We start from the raw sequence: 20940 nt of genomic DNA on the forward strand, positions 1-20940 counted from the left end.
TTTATAGTAATTCAAATATAATTTCCCATTTAAGTTTATTAATAAACGTTTTTTTTCTGTGTAAAATTACTCGTTCAGATTAGTAAGTGTGAATGCACATACATATGTACTTGCAAGTCGAGAACAACAAAGTAAGGTATGAGGAAGAAATCTCTATTGTTTTTCCTTTGTTGATGCTGATACTCTTCCACGGAATTATCTACGGAGATGGTGTGTTAGTTTTGCTGAACGCTTGGTATACTTCTTAGATATTGGTTTACCGAACTACTTATCAAGTTAGGAGTACTTTCGGTAAGAGGGTTTAAGGTGTTCTTTCTTATCTCTTTTATCAAACTCTGGAACTTTGTATTACCTTACGTGGCTGGGAACAATTCGTCCATGTTATTTCGCTGGATATAATATATGTATAATATAGCTAAAATAATTGCTCCTTGCAATATAAATCACTTTTATTTACTTGTTTGTTCATTTAGAGCTCAGTTGACCGATTGTGCTGATTTCGACATGCAGGCGGAAACAGAAGGAAAACGTGAAAATATGTTGATTATGTGACTTTAATCTAGTCTTACAGCACGGCCCCAGTTATGTTTATTTTTATTTTGCTGGTAATCAAAGTTTACTATTAATGCTCACTACAGAGGCTTGACTGTAGTTACACCTTACACACTGATCGTCACTGTCTAGGCTGACATCTTTGGCTCTTACCCCAAGCTTCGATTCGATTCACTCATTCATTAAGTTAATTTACCCACGAGCACTCGCAGTCGAGAGAGACCAAACGGCAGCACTAGTAGGCGATTCCACTAGACGATATAGTGGAACTCGGAGGGGCGAGCCCCCGGCGGACTTTCGCTCTCAGCAATACCGCTCGTAAAGCTGCCTGGTACTATGTTACTCTGGTCTCGTACCGCTGGGGCTGGAATGGAGCACGGCGAGTGGGCCAGTGGTCGGCAGTCAGCTCCACGCTCTAGACCCCAATAGTTCGGCGCGGCCTACACGCGGCAAAAGCTCAGCAAGATCGATCCGAATCGAGTCGAATCGAATTGAATCGACTTTTCGAGTGTGTGCGACGAGTGTGAGTGTTATTTTCGTGGCGGTGCACGACTACAGCTGTTGTCCAATTCTCGAGCGGCGCTTGGCCTCGAGTTGCAAATCGCAGCGGTAATAACAAAAACACGTCTGGGTTTACATAAATATGCAATTGAACATGCGAGCATAGCAAATACTAAATTTAGTTTGTTATTGATTACTCGGGTTGCCAGTGGCATCACCCCCCAAACAACCATCAAATCGATTGTAACACAGGGAAAAAACCAATAGCTGCAGTACTAATGTGTCATGAAGTGAACAAAATTTTATTTATATTATATTATTGTGTAAAGAATATGTTTAAAATTACATAATTTAACATTCCATTTGTATTTCATTTTTTAAAAAAGTAATACATATGCATTTGGCTCCAACTCGTGAACATTTATAGTTAAATTATCACACATAGATATGTACACATAAATCACTTAACATTATTAATTTAACTATTTCAGTTTGTATATTTTTAAGCTGTACAGTTTTTTATACTATTAATATTCGCATACAAGTTGTCTAGTAACTAATTCTTCGCAATCAAATGAGGGCAAAGTGTTTAAAACTGGTTTCGGATAAGTTGCTCTAAGCCAAATTCGTTTTCAATGTGATTACTTGGTTTAGTGGAGCATAATTTCTCTCTGTGCGACAGACCCCACATATTTATTGATTAAGTGACAACATACGATGAGCAACAGCAGGCCATACCATACATACATACTACAACCATACATCAATATCAGTTCCAACGAAAGAGGTCTTCACTCTTATCGCAGGCGCGTGTTTACCTCCCGGTGAATTTGAATGCCGATTTGTGTCGGATTGCGCGATTCGCACTTGTGGAAACTAACTAACTATTTTACTGACTTGGCGGCTTTACTGTGAAACAGTGGAGCGTGGCTTGCGTAATCCGTGCATGTGGATGTGCATAAAAGTGGCATTGGCCAAATCAGGTTTTCGGCTAGCAAAGCTTAAAATGTCAAGACGGCCAGCCGTGACACTCTTTCCTTTGGGGTCGCCACTAGCGAGGGACCACTGTGGCCGAACTCAAGTGGAAATGGGCATCTGTGGGACGAGTGAGTGCGCTGTGTGAGTTCATTGATTAAAAGTGCTCAGCTGACGTTGCCGTTTCTTTGTGAATCTTATCGGACCGCAGCAGCAACAAAAATAGGAAAACCAATTAAAAACACCAATACACTGGATCGTAGGGGACTTTATGCCATGCAAAAACGATCGTGTGTAAGCGGTGTATTATTGCAGATATGCGTACTACTACTTGTACACTCACAAAGAATCGCATCGAATCGCTGACCAAAGTCCAGTAAAAAAGCCCAGTCTGACTCGCAAATCGCCATAGAACGATCACTTTCCGTGTCGAACGTGCGGCAATCGCTGAAGTTTATCATTCGGTGGCTAAAGGTGCTAAAATCTTAAAAAAAAACTGATCGGACCGGGTAGAGACCAATGCAGTATAGTGCTTCGAAAGTGAGTCGGTAAATATTAGGCACTTTCGCACCGAGTGCTCTCCAAATGAGCAAATAGGTTTCGTTTCCCGTGCTGTTTTGGATATTGAAAGTCTCCAGATAATGAAATAGATCGTTTGGAACCGGGAGAATCGGTTTTGTAAGCTGTCGTAATGCCGGATTTCAAGGGCAGCGGTCTACAATGCGTGGAATGCTAATTTGGCGCTGCGACCTTTCTCGATGTCATTTCGGAATACGAGCTCCACGTTAAATATGCAAAAACCGCATTCAAAAACGAACCGAGCCATGTGTAGCGACTCTGGAATACCTCTTAACAGCAGGGCGCATTGACTTGTTTATGTTCTCCAAACACAATCAGATACTCATATTTTTATTTTGCCAATTTTGATTTATTTCCCTTTTTCAACTGCAAGAGCAATCTAAAAAAATAATTGTTCAGTATAGCAGGGTATTCGAAATAAATACGTCAAAAATTTCAATTTGTTTGTTGCCTCTTTGTTTGCGTTTATTTATGTTTTGTTCCCCCGGTTTTGCGTCATCCAGTCGCATATGTTTTTATCCCAAAAAGACTTCCTCGAAATTTGAATATTAGTCAAAACATTGGAGCCAAAAGATAAGGATAGTGGTAAATTAATTTAAAGTCCATCACTTATCGTTCTGTTTTTCGCCATTGAAAGCCTATCGTTCGGATATCCGCGTGAAGGCAAGGTTTGCTTTTTATTAAAAATATATAATCACGGTTCAAGGAACTTACGCAATTGTAAATTTACAAGTCTACGGAAATGGTTTGACTAAAAATAATTTGCCACAAAGCAAAATGAAAATAAATTGCTAAAAGTGACACAATAAAGTCCAAGAGTTAGATAAGCAATTCTTTGTTAATTTCCTGGTCACTCGCTCGTTTAGTGCTTATCAAATTTGCAATATTTACAAGTATTGATTACTTAAATACCCCATGTGATAAAAACTCACTTTCCACCAGTACAAAATGTCCAGCGTGATTGATTTTTTGGTTTTGCCCTCGTGTGGCACCACTTTTTTTTCTCATGAAAAAAACAAGGGATAAGTGAAAAGTCAGGTGTCGTCTTCCCCACATGTCAATACATATGTACAGGTACGAGGTTCTTAACTGGCCGGAATTTCAGGCCACTAAAGTCTATGCGAACTCACGCCGGGTTAATGGAATATCAAATAAAAAGTATTCATTATATGGGAAATTATGATATAGCCACCAATTTATTCATTTGAGCGATGGAAGGACAGGGTCAGCAACTTAGCCGCCGTGTTCCATTTTAATTTCGAATGTCGGGAAGTGTGAGCACTAATTGATCGTGTGCCTGGAATGCTAATTAGTTGGTCGTCGTACTTCACCTAGAACGTTTGATTACTCAGAACTTTTCCGCAGTGCAATAGCAAACGTTTCATTTAATCGGTGTCTATATGAGCAGTATTATTCACTTAATTTATTCAATGATATTTTTTGTGTCATTTCAGGGTTTCGAATTGAACTTACTCCCAAAACGGCAGAATGACTGGATCAGGTAAGTATTTAAATTAAATCAATTAACTTGGCAACAGAGTGGATATAATACTTTGTAGACAGATCGCTTTCATGTGGAAGCGATAATTTTAAAAATAGCTGTTTTACCACTTTCAATCGCAATGTCACGATCAGATTGACGCAATGCTCAAGAATAATATTTATAGCATACTTATGGGTATATAAATTTAGCTATCTGATGTAGAATTGTTGTATACAAAGTTTTGTCAAATACTTTTTTTCGTTGATTAAAGCTCATAAAAATAATTATATACAAAATTGTATTGCAAGTTTTTCAGATTTTTTCGTATTGCACTGATAAATAGACGTTTATGACCTTCTATTATTTATCTAAATATCTAAGCCTCTATTTTCTTAATTTACTTCGCAGTCCACGATCCGAAATGGAGCCTGGAGCGCCGCGAGTCCTCTGGCCATTTGGTGTGGCGCAAGGACTCTCCGGAGTCGAAAGTCCGTTTTCGCTTGGACGTCGAGGTCCTGGAGTTCGAGAGGCATCCTCATGAGGAGCTGGAGGACAAAGAGGATCACTTCTCGATGACCAATCTCTCGGCGACAGTGGCCATGTGCGCCACCTGTGTGGCTGTGGTGGCCGTCTCCGTGTTCCTGCCCTGGTATTTAATGGAGAAAGTGGGATCGCTTTAAAAAACTAAACGGGCCTCAAGAGCCCGGCTTATTGTATATAGGTACCCGGACGGTATTAAGTAGACTCTTGTACATAAACAAGCGTAGTTTTAACTATTTGTATATAGTACGTACGTTGTATATAGACCTGTGGTTTTTATAAGGATAGAGTTGGAAAAACTCTAGGTGCAATACGAGTGCGAAAGTGACTGCTAAGGCCAAACTATGGAATGTGGATTGTTTTTTTAGGACGTGTAAATTCTCATAAGTTTAGTCCTATGAAAGATCGCAATGATAGTTAATGGAATAAACGAAATACTTGCCCATAGAAGTTATATCTTTTGTTTTTGGATCCCCAAAGGGTCGTATCTGCAGTATGCAATAAAAAGAGATTACAAGATCACGAGTATCCTCAACAGAAGCCGGTATAATAAATGTTTATCACGAACAATGCAGATACTACTCGGAATTGAAAGCAACCAATTAGACCTTCGGATGGACATTATGAACTGCTCAACCCCTGCGGCTCTGCACCAATTTAAGGCAACAATCATCCACCGCAGATGCTGCATCCCCTAAACAGCATCCCCTCGCAAGGACATGCGATGAGGGTTGATGGCGTAATCCCCGTTTCGGTGCCTTGATTAAAATTCTTCCCTCTTTATGGCCATGCTAAAAGCGAGCAGGCATTCAATAAAATGCACTGCTATCAAATCATTGGGCAACGATGGCTAAAAATGGCCGATTGGCACGTTGGTAAGTAAACTTTACGACCCACCCCTTGTAAACACCCAACCTACTTTGAAAAACTAATTGAAAAAATGATTAGAAGAAAGAAAGGTCTAATGTTTGCTTACTTTTTACATCGAATATATCTTTAGCAAAAAGATTAAACTAAGTTTGAAAAAATACCTCTTCATTTCGATTTCCTCATAACTTGGCTTGAGATATGCAAACGCAATATATTTTTTGTGTGTTTTAGTGTTACACATAATTCCGAGAATTTTGTTGTTTAATATTCTCATAATATTTGCAGATATTACTTATATGATAACATTGCCGTTATAAAATTAATGATAATTACCTAACACTTTTTTCTTTACTTTGATCGCATCAAAAGGGCCGGAGTACTTAGCTTCCCATATTTTTGCCTGTGGCGATAAAACCTACTCTGCTTAAATATTTCACATTTAATTTCAATCAAGTCAAGCCTTTCAACTCGAGTGAGTGAGTGCACTTCAACCTTAAGCTATCTAGCTTCCATAATGAAGTTCACTCATCCGAGTGGACACTTTGCCTACGTCAGAGTTTAAATTGATTTCCGTAATCTACCCAGGAATACTGCATGGGGTGAAGTTGTGATTATGATAAGCGGCCAAGGGGGATAAGGGGGGTATGGAGGGGGGCGCAGAGATAAGAGGCCGCGTCGTGATAAGATTCTCATAAATGTGGCGATCTTTTATTTGAACCGCTGCTGATACTCGCTCCGTGGACTTGTTGTGTTTTTGGTTTTTTCTTTTCTTATTCGCTTTTTACTTGCCGTATTTTTGTATTTCCACACGATCGTGCTGCCTCCCAATAAACCCGGTGCAGTGAGTCAGTGTGTTGTGTGCCCCAGTCGCGAGCGGACGATCCGTGGAGATCGCAGATCGCAGATCGCTCTAGATACAAATACATTAGGCAAACAGACCGGCAGCGGAATCGATCGATTGGCGATCTCGTTTGAATTCGAAACGCGGGACGGTCTAGTCTGATCGGAGATCTCCAGCAGAACAGACGTTGTGCCTCCGCCGAAATATAGGATATATCATATATAGGATATACATAGACTAGGTGATATCCAGCACTTGCACTGGATGATTAGAGCCGGTCTCTCAGCTGCATAGAATATAAGAAGTCGGAATAAAACGCGACAAAGCCGAGCATACTTTATAACCTGTTTCAGATCCGTCTAAGTGTAAGTCTCCGAAGGTCGTTCGCTCGTTTTGAATAAGTTCTGACACTGAATACGTTTGTTTGTTTGTTTTTATTCGAACTGCTGGTTTACTTTTTGTTTTATTCTTTATCTGCTCGCAGCGCCTGCAGAATGGCCAAAATGCCTGAGACAACGTTTGCCGACCTGAGTCTGGCTGATAAGGTAACTACATATGCACATATAACCATGGGAGGAAACAGCATAGTGAATATTTATTAGCCACTCTAAGTTAGTAGGTGTGTTGGCCAGATTCCCACAACTGGTTTCAATCGCTGAACTTGGCGATTAATATAAAAACAGCACGTGACACTGCGACAACCAAACAAAGCGCCCAAAGACGTTCTCTGAACAACAAATTAAAGCAATACATTCACCTCGAAGCGTTTAATACCCTCGGTGAAAGTGGTCGAGTAAAAAATGCAGTTAAGCAGCATTGATTGTTAGGTTTCAATAGGGGTCAAGCTGAACTAAATTATCACAGTTTTGAACTATATATTTAACATTGCTCACCACATGGCCGCCATAAATCATGCTAGTAAATCTTACATTATTAGCTCTGCAGACTTTCAACTTGTAATCAAATTATTGATCTGCTGGGGTCATGAGTAGATAGCGGAAAAGTATAATGTTGTAGATACAAGTGCATGTTTATTCCATATGGCCAGGGAAACGTAAACAACAATAGACACACTGGCCACGGCATACAGTCGTAGATTTCATTAACTCAACTGTTTACATACACTCCGGGAGGCCATGGACGTAGGTCTGGATTGTAGATCTATAGGTCTATATTCGCGATTTCATATCTCTCGAAATCAATTGGCGCGACGAATTATCGCCGGTATGCTAAACGATGCCAATTAGTGGCCAACTGCGAATGTATTTGCTTTGGCTTTTCTCTGCACTTAAATCTGGATTTAGCTGGAATCGACGCAAAAGTCGCGCCTTCAAATAGGTTTTTCATCAAGAATTAATCAATCCGAATAATACTCACATATGTGCGATTTTGCATGCTTTATATTCGATGGCAATTTGTTAATTGGAAAGTGCAATAAATTCATGGCTTTGTGAATCGAATCCATTACCCCTGATTATGCGGTATATTATACAAATAAAGTTAGTCAAGGGAGCGGAATCAAATTCATTAGATGTGGGCAAATATATTTTGTAGTTATTAACACGAGAAGGTGATGCTAAAATATGCAAAAAACACCTGATTAAAGATAAAATAGAATAAGTCAATTGTATTATTTTCTCCCTTTTGTATCACATGACTTATGTTAATTCCAAAGTTTGTTAGGTATTATTATATGTGCGATTAAACAAAGTAATTTGCGGGTCGCCAGATGAAAATGTCAACAAAGCTTATCCCACATATATATTTAAATTGCACTTAACTTTATTATTGTTATGGTAAAAATATATTTTTTTATTCAATAGACTGCTGTGAAGAAGTCAAGCATTGAAGCTCGGCGGTTTTCTGATGTGTCCACCTGCTCATTCAGTTCCAGTAAGTACTACAACTTTAAAAAAAATTTATAAAAAAAATCTAATATTTATAAAAATCGAATATACTTGTAATGTAAATTAACTGCCAAAATGATTGTAAGTATGTAATGTAAAGTTATCTACCTTATCTATCTATAAGGATATCAGTATATTCCATTTCTATATTCTCTCTTGCGATTGAACTCATTGAATATAATCACTTGATCTCTCTCTCTCTCTTTTAGCCTGTTTCACCGGAAGCTCCGACGAGGAAGACGTCTCCCCGAAGGACAACCATCAACGAAACTCCTCCGGAGGCACCGACTTTTGCGTGAAGAGCATCTCGAAGAGCGCATTTGGAAGGCGGGAAATCGAGATCGCCGAGTCGGAGATGCCGGGCATCATGACGCTGAGGAAGAGGGCGAAGGATGAGAAGCCCCTGAAGGGTGCCAATATCGTCGGATGCACCCACGTCAATGCTCAGTCGGCAGTGCTGATCGAGACCCTCGTCCAACTGGGCGCCACAGTTCGCTGGGCTGCCTGCAACATTTATTCCACACAAAACGCAGTTGCCGCCGCTCTGGCAGAGGCGGGAATTCCGATCTTCGCCTGGCGCGGAGAGACGGAGGAGGAGTTCTGGTGGTGCTTGGACAGGGCCATCCACTCCGACGGCTGGCAGCCAAACCTTATCCTGGACGATGGCGGCGATGCCACGCACCTTATGCTCAAGAAGTATCCCGACTACTTCAAGGCCATTCGGGGCATCGTGGAGGAAAGTGTGACCGGGGTGCACCGGCTGTACATGCTGTCAAAGGGCGGAAAACTTACTGTTCCGGCCATCAACGTTAACGACTCAGTGACCAAGAACAAGTTTGATACTTTCTACACGTGTCGTGACTCCATCCTGGACAGGTGAGCTTAGATACTCATGATTTAGGAAGAGTACTAAATTATTATCTTTGACTGATCCTTTCTAATAATCATCTTTCAGTCTGAAACGCACCACGGATATAATGTTTGGCGGAAAGCAGGTGGTGATCTGCGGGTACGGAGATGTGGGAAAGGGCTGTGCCCAGTCCCTAAAGGGCCAAGGATGCATTGTTTATGTTACGGAGGTGGATCCCATATGTGCTCTACAAGCTGCCATGGATGGATTCCGGGTGGTACGGCTCAATGAGGTCATCAGGACCGTGGATGTGGTGGTCACGGCAACGGGAAACAAAAATGTGATCACCAGGGATCACATGAATCGCATGAAGAATGGTTGTATCCTCTGCAATATGGGACATTCCTGCTCGGAGATTGATGTGGTATGTAATCGGGGTGATTCCACTGTGGCCTTCATCTATCAATAGGTTTTTAACCCATTTTAGAATGGCTTGCATACCCCGGAGCTAACGTGGGAGCGTGTCCGTTCCCAAGTGGACCACATCAGGTGGCCGGACGGCAGGATGATCATTTTGCTGGCCGAGGGAAGACTGGTGAATCTGTCATGCTCCACCATTTCCTCCTTTGTCGTATCCGTGGCCTCGTCCACCCAGGCTTTGGCCCTGATTGAACTCTTCTCAGCGCCAGGAAGATATAAGTCGGATGTCTACCTGTTGCCCAAGAAAATGGGTAGGTTCTTAGTTAAAATGGCTAAGGAAATCTTCGGATAATTTAATTTAATTTAATGAATACTTTCAGATGAATACGTGGCCAGCTTGCATCTCGCCACCTTCGATGCTCATCTCACGGAGCTCACGGATGAGCAGTCCAAGTTTATGGGCTTAAACAAGGCCGGGCCTTTTAAAGCCAATTACTACAGGTTTGTTCACCTTCCCTCCCTTCCAATCAGCTCTTTAGTTAATAATATATTTATTTCATTCGCAGATATTAATCAGTATTTAATGTTTTATCCTGTTATTCTCGTTCTGTAATTTTGATATTATTTAGAAAATATACGAAAATACATTTTAACATAAATGGTTTTAATTTGGGATTTAAATACATTTTAAATAATTATTTTATAAATTAAGTGTAGGTATTATTCCTTAATTAGAATTATAAAATATTAAACATTATTATAAGAAATTGCTGATATTTTTTTGACAATTGTCTTATCAGTCTTATCTATTAGTTCAAGACCCATTCCAATCAGGCAAATATAACTTACAAATTCTGTAAAATTTAGTATAACGGTTCGTGTTTTGGATAAGGCTAATTTTACACATGCTTATTCGATTCTACTATATTACAAAAATTCTACATGATAGTTTCTACATGTCGCAGTAAGTCTACATGGAACTTCATATCAGTAAGTATAGCATAAAATATAAATCAAAATAAAATATATATATATATATATATATCATATCACTTTTTTCGGAAAATCTAAATTCTGAATTAAAATGCAATTAGAGCCCAGTACTCAGTCAGACATTGTAAATCTATTTACAATAACTTTTTAATTCTCAGTAGCTATATTTTGAAATGTCAAATTTGGATAAAATTTGTATGATTTTTAATTTGACCACACAATAACACACTTGACACATTTCGTTCACTTAATTATCATTGGCCATGGGTTCAATATTAAAGGAGATTGTATGCCAGATAAAAGAAATACAGTCCGATTTGAAGAATGACACCCATGTATGTCCGACTAGCGGGGAATGGAGCCGCAAAGAAGTTCGCAAAATGAAGATCTGCTTGGGAAAGATAATTCTTTTCACAAGGTCCTTGAGGGAGACATTTGCGGAAAACCAAGAGTCCGGGGATGAAGGCGAATCCTTGAAGGCTTTAGTTCTGTTGCGATGTAAGTTCATCTTTCAAAGTGAAATTATTATATAAATATCTAACTTTTGAGTAGGTACTCGATATATTAAGCGCTTGTCTATGGTAATGACACTACTTGAGACTGAAGAAGGCTTAAATAAAGTGAATAAAACGCTCTTTCAACTGGACGTTGATACCATTCTTTTTGAACTGGAGTGTATTGTCAAGGAGGCCTTGAAGTCTCTTTCAGTGCCGCAATTCCCAATTCCCCCATACCAAGAGCCATCTTGTAGTACCTCAGAAACTTTAGTAGAAGATAGTCACATTTGTGAGTTAAATAAATTGCGGCTAAAGTTGAGAAATGCAGAGAAAAATAAGGAACTAGAAATAATGGGCCAGAATTTAATTATAATGCAGCAGAAAACTTTGGTCCTTCAGGCCAGTAAAAATCAAAAAGCAGCGGAACAAAGACTAGCTGAGGAGCAGGATCGCATCAAGGCACTTGAAGAATGTCTATCTAACTACAAGTTGCAGTTGAAGAACGTCACCGAACAGCATCAGAAATTGAAGAAAGCCAGCAATCAATTAATTAGGGAGAGCAATCAGATTAGGCCACAGAAAAGTTGGAATGTGCTGGTGGGGCGGAGAAAAGGAAGAATATCGACTAGGACCAATTTCGTATGGAAGTCGCTTAAGCTAGATCAATCGGAACGGGAAACTCTTATGGAACTAAAGAAGCGCCTTAGCGAGGAAAAAGAAATTAAGTTGAGAGCCAAGACCGAAATGCGTAAAATCAGAAAGGACATGGACGAGCTGTGTCTTGGTAAAGGAGACTTAAAGCTTAAATTTGGATTACAAAATGAGGGTGAATCATATGCCAGAAAGGATACTTTGGATGTCATTAATAAGTCCTTGCGCGCACTTTTCCAATACAACAGGCTTAAATTTCCGGACTGCAACTTCAAATTGAGCCGCCTAATGAAATGTCTTTATGGCAACATAATTACGATCCGAGAAAGATGGATCCGAAAAATTAGCAGTGCAGTGGAACCAAAACCAAGCTGTTTAAAAAGTAATACTCGCTCATTACCAGAGCCCCCAAAGAAAGTTTCTTTCTCAACCGACTTATTTTGGGACAAGATATACAAGCCCTGCACCCAAATAACACCTGTTATTCCCAATACGAGTTTGATCGCGGTTCTGCCGAAGAATGAGCCAATATCGCTACAGCTATCCACTGAGTCTTTAGTTCCACAGAAAGTGGCTCCCCGCCCCACCACTACAGTACCGTGGCCGAAGTACCTGGGAAAAACATTCGGAGATCGACGCCTGAGCCTGCTCCGCTGGTGCCAAGAGAGGGTTAAGCCGTACGGAATTCCAATGTACGAGTTTTGTGCCTCATGGATTAGTGGCCGTGCTCTGTGCGCCATCATGCACTCCTATCTTCCCGACCTCGTTGACGAAACATACCTCGTCAATAAGAAACCCCAAGAAGTCTTAGCATATGGTATTAAAATGGCCAAATCAATTGGTGTTTCTGATTCCGTCGACCTATTTAGGGAGCTCCGCCAGGGGCGTCCCAACTTAGAGAAGATCGTCGATTTCGTAGAGGAGCTGCAAGGCCGTCTTGATTTGTATAATACAAATATATGAGTAAAAATTTTAAATTCTTTTAGATTTGTACGCATATATTTCATAGCTACAATAAAATATATTTTAAAACGTTCAGAAAAGCTAAATAATCTAAGATTATTTTCGCTATGCATTTTTCTAGCTTCTGGCGTCGCTAGAATTGAATTCATTGATTCTCTATAGGCGTTTCACACATGCAACCTTTAAAACCGAGCAATGATTAGTTAATAACACATTAATATTTTATTTCGAAGCCGGCGGCATTTTTGATTTGGTATAGTTCGATAATACTTGGCCTTGAATAAAAACCGATTGGCGACGGGGATACAGAAAGTTTGGCAATTATTTTTAAGAAGATAGTCTTAAAACAATTGGTTTCCAAACATGAACATTTAGGACACTTAGGCCTGCATGTAAAAATATATAATCTGCAGCGATTCTAGGGGTCCTTTTCATCATGGATAATGGACCTGGGCCAGTAGGTTATCATGCCTAGGACAATCTTCTGTTTGGCTCGCGGTCCGGTCAGTGGATTCAACTGCATCACAAAGGTTACCATCCAGGCCAAGTAGCAGCACACTGCCGTGAGGATCACACAGCACCGGATGAGACCACGCTCCTCGTATCGGTAGGACACCAGGAACCCAATGATGGCGAATAGCAGCCAGAACACGGTGATGACCACGAATGCCACGTGCTTATCCATTTCCGGAGAAATCCAGCCAGCTGGCTGGATGTTAAGTTCTGACAAGTTTCCACCCTGTGTCCTGGATCTCGGAACTTGGCAATCCCAATTTGGGTGCCTGCACTCATAAACTTTTATGACTGCGAACATTTCGATATTTTATGGCAAACAGCGGAGGCTGCAGGCGCAGTGGAGCGCGAAGGCTGTAAATGGAAAACTGTATACATTTTCCGAGTGCTGGAGCGGTCCATAAAACTGCTGCACGCATCCTGACTAAGCGCAAAATCCGTTTTACGAGACTGCCAGCTCTCCAGTTATCCTGCCATCCTCCCCAGGATCATCCCCTCGCGATGTCCTGATGATGCCATAAGTGCCCAGGCGCGTCTCATAAAATGGCGGCTGTGCAATGGCAATGCAATGTGCGCGGCGGCGATGGTGGTGGAGGTGTTGGTGTAATCGAGTTTTCCCAAAGTAGCAATAAATGTTAATGGCGACATCGAATTTTCCATTTTCTCGCCATAAGTATCAAGACGTCCGGTGCCAAGCCAGCGGTTATTTCGCGGCAATGGCCATCTTTAATTCCGTTTCGATGTGGGGGCCACCCAGTCTTATAGAGAGTAAAATACAGTAGCCCGCTTCGGAGTACAACTTCGCACACGACCATCGACAAAAACTAAATACTGGGATGGTATTCCAGCTCAAAAGTAACCGAGTTGTTTCGGTGCCAGATCGATTCGGTATCGTAAATCAACGTACACGGGTCCGTCGGATCTGGAGTCGCAAGCAAATGCAAATCGGGCTAAATGTGTGATTTCCCCTTTAGCACGGTCGGCATTTAAGAAGAAACCGAGTTCAGACCAAACCCGAAACAAAAACCATGCTGCCAAATTCTGGGGCACCGCGTTATCGGTTCCGGTGAGGGTTTGTCTTGTCACTTCTTTGACAAACCGTCAAAATATTTGACTTGAAGTCGTTTCGCCAGCAGTGTGGGTGCACAAGAAGTGCGTGACTGATTTGAATAGGTTTTAAAGAGGGCAACTTCTGCAGTTATCCTTCACAGTCCCACTTCCTATCAACACACAACGTCTTTGGTTATAGTTAAGCCGCATAATAAATTTGATTTGCCATTTAAGATTTCGATTGAATTATTTTAATATTCAAATTTAATATATCTATGCAATTCAATATATAATCTGAAACACAAATTGAAGCACCACATGAACTTCATCGATGCCTGAAATGTTTTTTACACTCGTAATTTAAGAAAAGATAAATTATTTTAAAAATATCATGTCATACTCAATCTGACAAGTATTACAAGAAACTTTAAATTTGGTTACCTATTCTCCTTCGTTCTTATTGTAACTGAAATGAATGGGCTGAGGGAGAGAATCTGAACAATTTGGCTAAGTCGTACGACACCAGCACGCGTTGTTTGTGCAGCCACTTAGCGATTCATCTTAGCACCGCTTAAGGAAGTGTCCCGGAGTCACCAAAACACAAAGCTTGCAACACATTTCGCAGGTAAACACACCTGGCGAGGCGTCGAGTCGGCTCTTTGGACCGTATCGATGGCGCTGTGCCAGTACCGCTTGGCCCCTTCTCACTCCTTCTAGTACTCCACCTCTGGACCTTAAGAACGGCCTGGAAAAGTGTCCGTATTCTGTTTGGAACACAAACTGTGAGAGGTCTGGTCCCTTACCTTTGTTGGCTCTCAAATTAGCACACGTCCATTTCCAGTTAGATAGCCCATAAGGTCGAAACCAAACGGGCATTTGGTAGACAGGAAGAGGATTTTATTACGGAACTCACTTTCGCTCTTTTGATCAGCAAACATCACTACCAACTTGTTATAAACTTTGAAGTGTATTTATTCTTTCTTAAGATATCAGTTAATATCAGTTATCAATTTATTATCAGATTTGATATTTATATTAAATCAACACTGCTTTTATTGTAAACTAAGATCTAAAACTGTTGTCAAATACTGGAAGAAGCAGTATTCAGTTAAAGAAGATCTTGTACAATTGGACCTAACTTGTATGTTTATTATTAAGATACAATATAATCTTTCCCAAATATCACATACAAGTTTAAATGCCAAAAAATAGGTTTTATTTAACTTTAGCGGAGAGCATATACAATAATATGTCCCTAATAGACTTTGATAGAAAATCGCAACAGACAGTGCTAAATTATAAACAAATCAACTTTGTAAAGTTGTCCGGTTCAACGCCCTACGATTTTTGCATTTATTCCAGTCTTGATTAAAGACTTTCGATTTCATTGAGGGTCAAACTTAATTCGGCAGGTCGTCCTCTATCTGGACAGCATTTGCGAATTAATGCCCTCTATATTATAAGCCAAAGTGCTGGGAAAGTAAATAAGACCGAGCGATATGTGGGCGTCCACCCCAAAAGTTGGTCTCATAAATCGGAGTCTGCGCACAATAAAATGCATCCGTCGAAGGTGATTGATTTTCGACGTGGCGCGCAGTGTATCCGTATCTGTATCTGGGGACAAGTGACTGGTACTGCTTCGATTTGCAGGGCGCACTGCGCAGCTACAGATACAGATATAGATACGGATATTTGGGGCGGGGGCGTCAACGGTCGGTGTCGGTGGTTGATTCCTGTCGCCGGCGAATTTATGTATCTGGAACTGAGCGTAGCCGCAACCCCAATGCGGCCAGGAACCGAAATCGAAGAGTATCGGATACTGTGGTGGGGTAAGCGTGTGCCTTTAAGGGTGCGGGTGCGACTCGAAAAAAAGATATATGCCCGTCATATATCTAGTCGGTTCCCCACGCCGCTTTATTTATTTGTTTATCTACTATTTATGGTCCCAAGAGCCGAAGCCGAAGTCGAAGTTTTTCTTAGACCCCGGCCAGCGAGCGTTCGTCACGGTCGCCGTTGTTGTTGCCGATTTTCCTATAGCCATAGGTATACCCCATACCATAACCATAGCCTTATTGGCATCGCACTGGGTGACTCTTGGCGTCGGCGTCGTATATCCGAGCTGTGTATTTCTGAGTGTGAGTGCGAGTGTGAGTGGGCCATGCGATTGCGATTCCTGGAAACTAACAGCGATTCACAGACAGCGGAGAACTCGCACACCATTCAGTTCACTCGATGACGCTCCGCACCTCGGACTCCAAAACCAAAAACTGGCTCTAACACTTGGCCACCGCCGGCGCGCTCTTGCTCGAAAGTGTTAAAATAATAAACCAACAACAATAACCAAAGCGTTTACAACGACAACGGGAACTATAACACTGTAATTGACAGACTATTGGGCAACAAAACAAAGATTTAATGTGCAATTTTCATAAACATTCCGCGCCAGACCCATTGACTGTGTGCTTTAAATTATAGCCATCATCAAACCGAGGACCCATTAGTCAATCCGGTGGCAAATATCTCGCCATTATCAATTATTGCACCTTATCGCCAATTATAATATTAATCGCATTTAGTAACTGCAAGCCGACGGCAAGTAGCTTTTCGGAAGATTGTATTTGTGCGGTTGTTATAAATGATAATATACTGATTCGAGTGCCAGGCAATCTCGGGTGAGTACTGTTTTGCATCATAGTATTGTAAACGTTTTCAATTAAAAACTTAGCCATAAACGTCAACAAACCTGGTAACATTTATTTAAAACAACATTTTTTATGTTGCAGCATAAATTAAATAAATCGTTAAATAAATGTATTAAATTAAAAATGCCTAGAAGAGATAAGATAAATGTCAACTAATAAAATAACACTCCTTTTAAGCAATTACAAGCATTAATATCTTAAATTATTATACAATAAACAAGTAATCACTCACCGAAATAACAATTTCCGTATACATGGTGCTAAAATGTGGTCCTTCAAATTTAAACATTTCTACATTAGTGCAGTAACATTTTTTTAACAAATGGGAAATTGTACAGCTTTAGTTTGTAAAAGTCTTGACTTTCATATTGTTTCCTTGTTTTCCGCTTTATTTCGTTAGTTTTATTGTTAAACGTGTTATGATCCGAATATTCTTTACTTGTTCGGGTAAATTTTAAACAATTATTGTTATTAAAAATTGGGAAAATAAAAAAAAATGTTTTCGACAGCACACTTTTAGACACTTAACTTTGTTTATTTTAATGTGCACCTTAAAAGAGTTTTCAAAATATTCAAGGAATAATTGCTGTTGCTTTCTTAATGCAACATTTTTGATTACCGCTAAATTAAAACCGCTAGGATCCGAATATCTAAACTAGGGTTAACCGTTATTTAAAATTATTGACTTTAATTATTTTAAATTATATTTATAAAAAAGGAAATACTTCCATTTAGTGTACCCTGTTGTTTTAAGATTCTGGTATTGATTTAACAATGTCGCTTAATGTTAAAAATGTAATAATATCAATAATTTATGATCTTGTTTAAAAAAAAATAACACGATCTAGAATATGATAACTTACATATATAAAAAAGTGGTCCATATATGAACCAATGCCATAACAATATAAAAGAGCGCAGAATTCTTAAAGCTCTTTTTTAAAATATACTAAATGTGAAGGAAAAATCAAAGCATATGTTTTAATTGAGTGGATATCGGTAAAAGGCTCAAAGGCTAATCACCAATTTCACAAAATGAATATTTAAATCATTTGATTAGCATTTAAAGACTGTTGCTCGGCATGCCTTCCCACGCATCTCAATGCAGTCAATGCCCCATTAAGAACGACAATGTTATCATAGCCTTACTTTATGTCCTTTTTAATTCGACTCCACTATCTGCCAGTGCGTGATACTATTGCAGCAATCTTCAGCAAGACGAGGAACTCGTTGAGGAAACATAGTAGGGATGAAACAGATTTCCGGTCGCCATTCGACGTTTATGGCATCTGGGAAGTTCCCACGGCTTGCCATGGACCTTCGTTTGCTCTCCAAGATCACGTACGGCCATAAAGTCCGGACAAACATAACGGGAAATGGAATGGCGGCACTTAAGAACCGCTGCCGCTTAATCCAATTCCACAAAATGGAGCCACGCTCACCACCCCCACTTTTCACCCCTCAGTTTGATATTCTTTATCTATCTATCAACCATTGCCATTCCACCACCTTATCGCTACATGAGTGTTTCAGTGCGGGCCCGTATCTATGTCTCTAATGGCCGCGCACATTGTTGCAACTCATACGAATACAGATACATTTTTATACCGTTTCTTTGTGACACGGGGCGGGGCTTGTTGAGAAAATAATGGCGTGCAGACACTACAGCGCTGCCAGATCCGTGCAAATGTAACAAGCATAATGCGTGAGTGCCGAAGCGTGTTTACCCTTTAAATATATATGATCATTGTTTTGCGAATTTAATGGAATAAATATGACTGCTATAACAATATTCCTTAATATGACTACTTAAGAATAGTAACTTATGAAAAACTTATAAAATGTTTTAATTTTTTGTAATAGAAAAGGTGCCGCAGGCAAGTATATGTCAAAATGTATTAAAGTAATACTAAAGAATTTCAGTTTAATTAGCCTCAATATAAAATAAAGTTTAAACTCCCTTAAGTACCACTAAAACTGAAATTTATGTTAATGTAAAATGTTTACCAATGGGCAGAGATCACCCACCCACGTATTTTAGCGAGTGCACCCTCCTAGTCTGGTGAAGAGCCCATCTAGCTATTTCACCCACCTCACAGAGCAAATTCTCCCACCTAATTCTACTAGCGCCACCTAGCGAACGAAAAACAGTCGTATAAGACTCTGAGCAGAAAATATAAGAAAGAAAAGCAGACTGTATTCGAAAAGGGGCGGAGTCTAAATCCATGATGGCCGCCACGAGTCAAAACCGTACACATACATATGTATGTACGTGTATCCACTATTCGCACACACATATGCTACCGAGTTTGAAAATATTCCCTTTTTCCTTATTGACTTTACGTTAGTTTTAAGCAAATCAAAAAATGCACAATACTATATAAGCATGACAGCATTAATTGAGACCAGAAATTGTTAACCAAGAGCCCTGACAGAAATTGTTGGAAATAACCACGACTCTTACTTACTTTTCTCATTTACTTCTCAGAACTTAAAGGAAGAGTTAAAATTCTATCCAAATAAATCTAAAAAAAAAGCCATTAGCCATTTTGGATTTTATTAGAGAAATATATACGAAATTTAACTTATGCTCAACTTATACTAAACTAATGCAGCTTCCTCTAAAATTAAAGTGTTAAACTATGCTTAAAAGTACGGATTGTAAATTAGTATATGGCTATCTTTTGTGATGATTGATTTGTTAAATTGTATATGTTCTTAAATTTTGAATGGCCATTACACATAAGAATTCAAAATGAACTTACAATTTAAAATACTTAAAAAGGCTTCTTAAAAAGGTTGTATATAAAATTAATCAAAGCTCAAGAAAATTAAATCTAAATATCCTTTATTAACATTAATGCCAAATAACGCTTAAGCTAATATTTAGCTAACATAAATGAAGCGGTAAAATTACTTTTCGAAGTGCTCGCATAAACACTAAAATCTCCCTTTAACAACTGCACCCCTTTATTTCCATTTGAGACTCCGCAAATCTTTACGATCTAGCATCAACATTAAAAGGACGACCTTGGCCCAAATGCGGCCTCGTCGATCGAGCGTAACATTGCGCAATGGAAGGATATACGGTGTCCTTGAAGCAAATGCATTGCCATTACGATCCGGTTTCTAAAGCCATTTGGAGGCTATGAAAAGAGTTGAGTTTGAGTCCTTTATTTAAAGTGCTGAGCGGTGTGGTCGTCCCAAGGTCAAAAGTAATTCGTGGGTGTGACTCCGTTTTCCACCGAAGGATGCAAATCAGTGCGGCTTGCGAGCTCAGCGGTGTGCAACATATGTTGTCCAGCGGTCGCGGATCGGTTTCAGTTTCTTGGTGGATATCCAAATCCGTGTATCTGCGCAAAATAGCAATCGAAAAACGTTTTTCACAATTGCCGGCGGACCTCCACGTGCGGCCGTAACGATTTCTGCTCCATTGTTCACGAAATCTAAGCGTCCTCGTAAATCCAAATCGTCGGAGACGGATCCCTGGCTACGTGGACTCGTAAAAGCCGGCTCGAAAGTGACCCTCTCCCAACGGCAAAACATATATCCATGGGATGTACTGCTTACATTGTTGGCAGCTCCTTTTGTCTGCAAATGCCAAAGAAATGAGTAGAAATAAACGGAAATGCCAGAAAGAAGCAAATTTATTGCCAGCAACGGACTTTGCGAAAATGTCAATTTCGTTTTTATGGCATCAAACGTTTGAGGAGCTTATGCGAATGTCTGTCACAAAGTGGATTCCAAACTTACCCCGCTCGGTAATGCCGTTTTGGGCGCAGATTGCCCGCTTAGATACTTTGTTTGGCATTGAGTTTTGGTAGCTGAATAGTTGATTTCCTTTTGGGTATTTCTTAATCGCTTTACACAGCGGCCCCAATCTCTGTCGAACACTTTCCTAGAAACGTAAGTGTTGCAGACTCTGCAGCCAAGCCCATTAAGCGGCAGAGTTCGTCTTTGTTGCACTCCCCGCGGCTGGGCATTTAAAGTGTATCTTTTAATGGCGGATCAATGAGATTTATATAATGAGCCCCGCTTTGTACGCAGCTTTGG

At 40.1% G+C, this 20940-nt stretch overlaps 4 protein-coding genes and 1 long non-coding RNA gene across 7 annotated transcripts in view; 4 read left to right on the top strand and 1 right to left on the bottom strand.

Moving 5' to 3' along the window:
* The first annotated feature begins 957 nt into the window (after positions 1–957).
* LOC117143887 lies at positions 958–5080 on the top strand. 3 transcript variants are annotated; one of them, XM_033308787.1, is made up of 3 exons: positions 958–1075; positions 4062–4108; positions 4499–5080. In XM_033308787.1, the coding sequence occupies exons 2-3, from the start codon at positions 4096–4098 to the stop codon at positions 4768–4770; spliced, it is 285 nt and encodes a 94-aa protein (XP_033164678.1). In that variant the 5' UTR covers positions 958–1075; positions 4062–4095; the 3' UTR covers positions 4771–5080. The 3 variants fall into 3 exon arrangements, with proteins under 3 accessions (XP_033164678.1, XP_033164676.1, XP_033164679.1); XM_033308785.1 differs by having other exon boundaries at positions 959–1161; XM_033308788.1 differs by lacking the exon at positions 958–1075 and adding an exon at positions 1800–2568.
* Positions 5081–6362: 1282 nt separating this feature from the next.
* LOC117145247 (adenosylhomocysteinase-like 2) lies at positions 6363–10171 on the top strand. The gene is made up of 8 exons (XM_033310829.1): positions 6363–6706; positions 6826–6886; positions 8165–8234; positions 8458–9124; positions 9204–9522; positions 9586–9829; positions 9899–10019; positions 10085–10171. The coding sequence occupies exons 2-8, from the start codon at positions 6836–6838 to the stop codon at positions 10089–10091; spliced, it is 1479 nt and encodes a 492-aa protein (XP_033166720.1). The 5' UTR covers positions 6363–6706; positions 6826–6835; the 3' UTR covers positions 10092–10171.
* Positions 10172–10707: 536 nt separating this feature from the next.
* On the top strand, positions 10708–12693 carry LOC117143531 (cytospin-B). The gene is made up of 2 exons (XM_033308263.1): positions 10708–11009; positions 11064–12693. The coding sequence occupies exons 1-2, from the start codon at positions 10775–10777 to the stop codon at positions 12620–12622; spliced, it is 1794 nt and encodes a 597-aa protein (XP_033164154.1). The 5' UTR covers positions 10708–10774; the 3' UTR covers positions 12623–12693.
* A 70-nt stretch (positions 12694–12763) lies between these two features.
* On the bottom strand, positions 12764–13398 carry LOC117144343 (V-type proton ATPase subunit e 1). Its single transcript, XM_033309455.1, has one exon. It carries the CDS (start codon positions 13305–13307, stop codon positions 13041–13043), a length of 267 nt encoding a protein of 88 aa, XP_033165346.1. The 5' UTR covers positions 13308–13398; the 3' UTR covers positions 12764–13040.
* A 2984-nt stretch (positions 13399–16382) lies between these two features.
* The window catches only part of LOC117142368, a 36174-nt gene continuing 31616 nt past the window's right edge, over positions 16383–20940 (top strand). Inside the window, exon 1 of the long non-coding RNA XR_004459557.1 lies at positions 16383–16857. This is a non-coding gene — a long non-coding RNA (uncharacterized LOC117142368). The remainder of the gene's footprint in view (positions 16858–20940) is intronic.

Source organism: Drosophila mauritiana, chromosome 3R, assembly GCF_004382145.1.
Source record: "Drosophila mauritiana strain mau12 chromosome 3R, ASM438214v1, whole genome shotgun sequence".
NCBI classification, from domain to species: domain Eukaryota; kingdom Metazoa; phylum Arthropoda; class Insecta; order Diptera; family Drosophilidae; genus Drosophila; species Drosophila mauritiana.

Excerpts from the sequence above, each read along its gene's own strand:
- LOC117145247 (XM_033310829.1), top strand. The coding sequence starts at position 6,836 with ATGGCCAAAATGCCTGAGACAACGTTTGCCGACCTGAGTCTGGCTGAT. Across the intron at positions 9,125-9,203 it reads CGTGACTCCATCCTGGACAG|TCTGAAACGCACCACGGATA; the intron begins GTGAGCTTAGAT and ends ATCATCTTTCAG. Across the intron at positions 9,523-9,585 it reads CCTGCTCGGAGATTGATGTG|AATGGCTTGCATACCCCGGA; the intron begins GTATGTAATCGG and ends AACCCATTTTAG.
- LOC117143531 (XM_033308263.1), top strand. The coding sequence starts at position 10,775 with ATGGGTTCAATATTAAAGGAGATTGTATGCCAGATAAAAGAAATACAG. Across the intron at positions 11,010-11,063 it reads GGCTTTAGTTCTGTTGCGAT|GTACTCGATATATTAAGCGC; the intron begins GTAAGTTCATCT and ends ACTTTTGAGTAG.
- LOC117144343 (XM_033309455.1), bottom strand. The coding sequence starts at position 13,307 with ATGGATAAGCACGTGGCATTCGTGGTCATCACCGTGTTCTGGCTGCTA.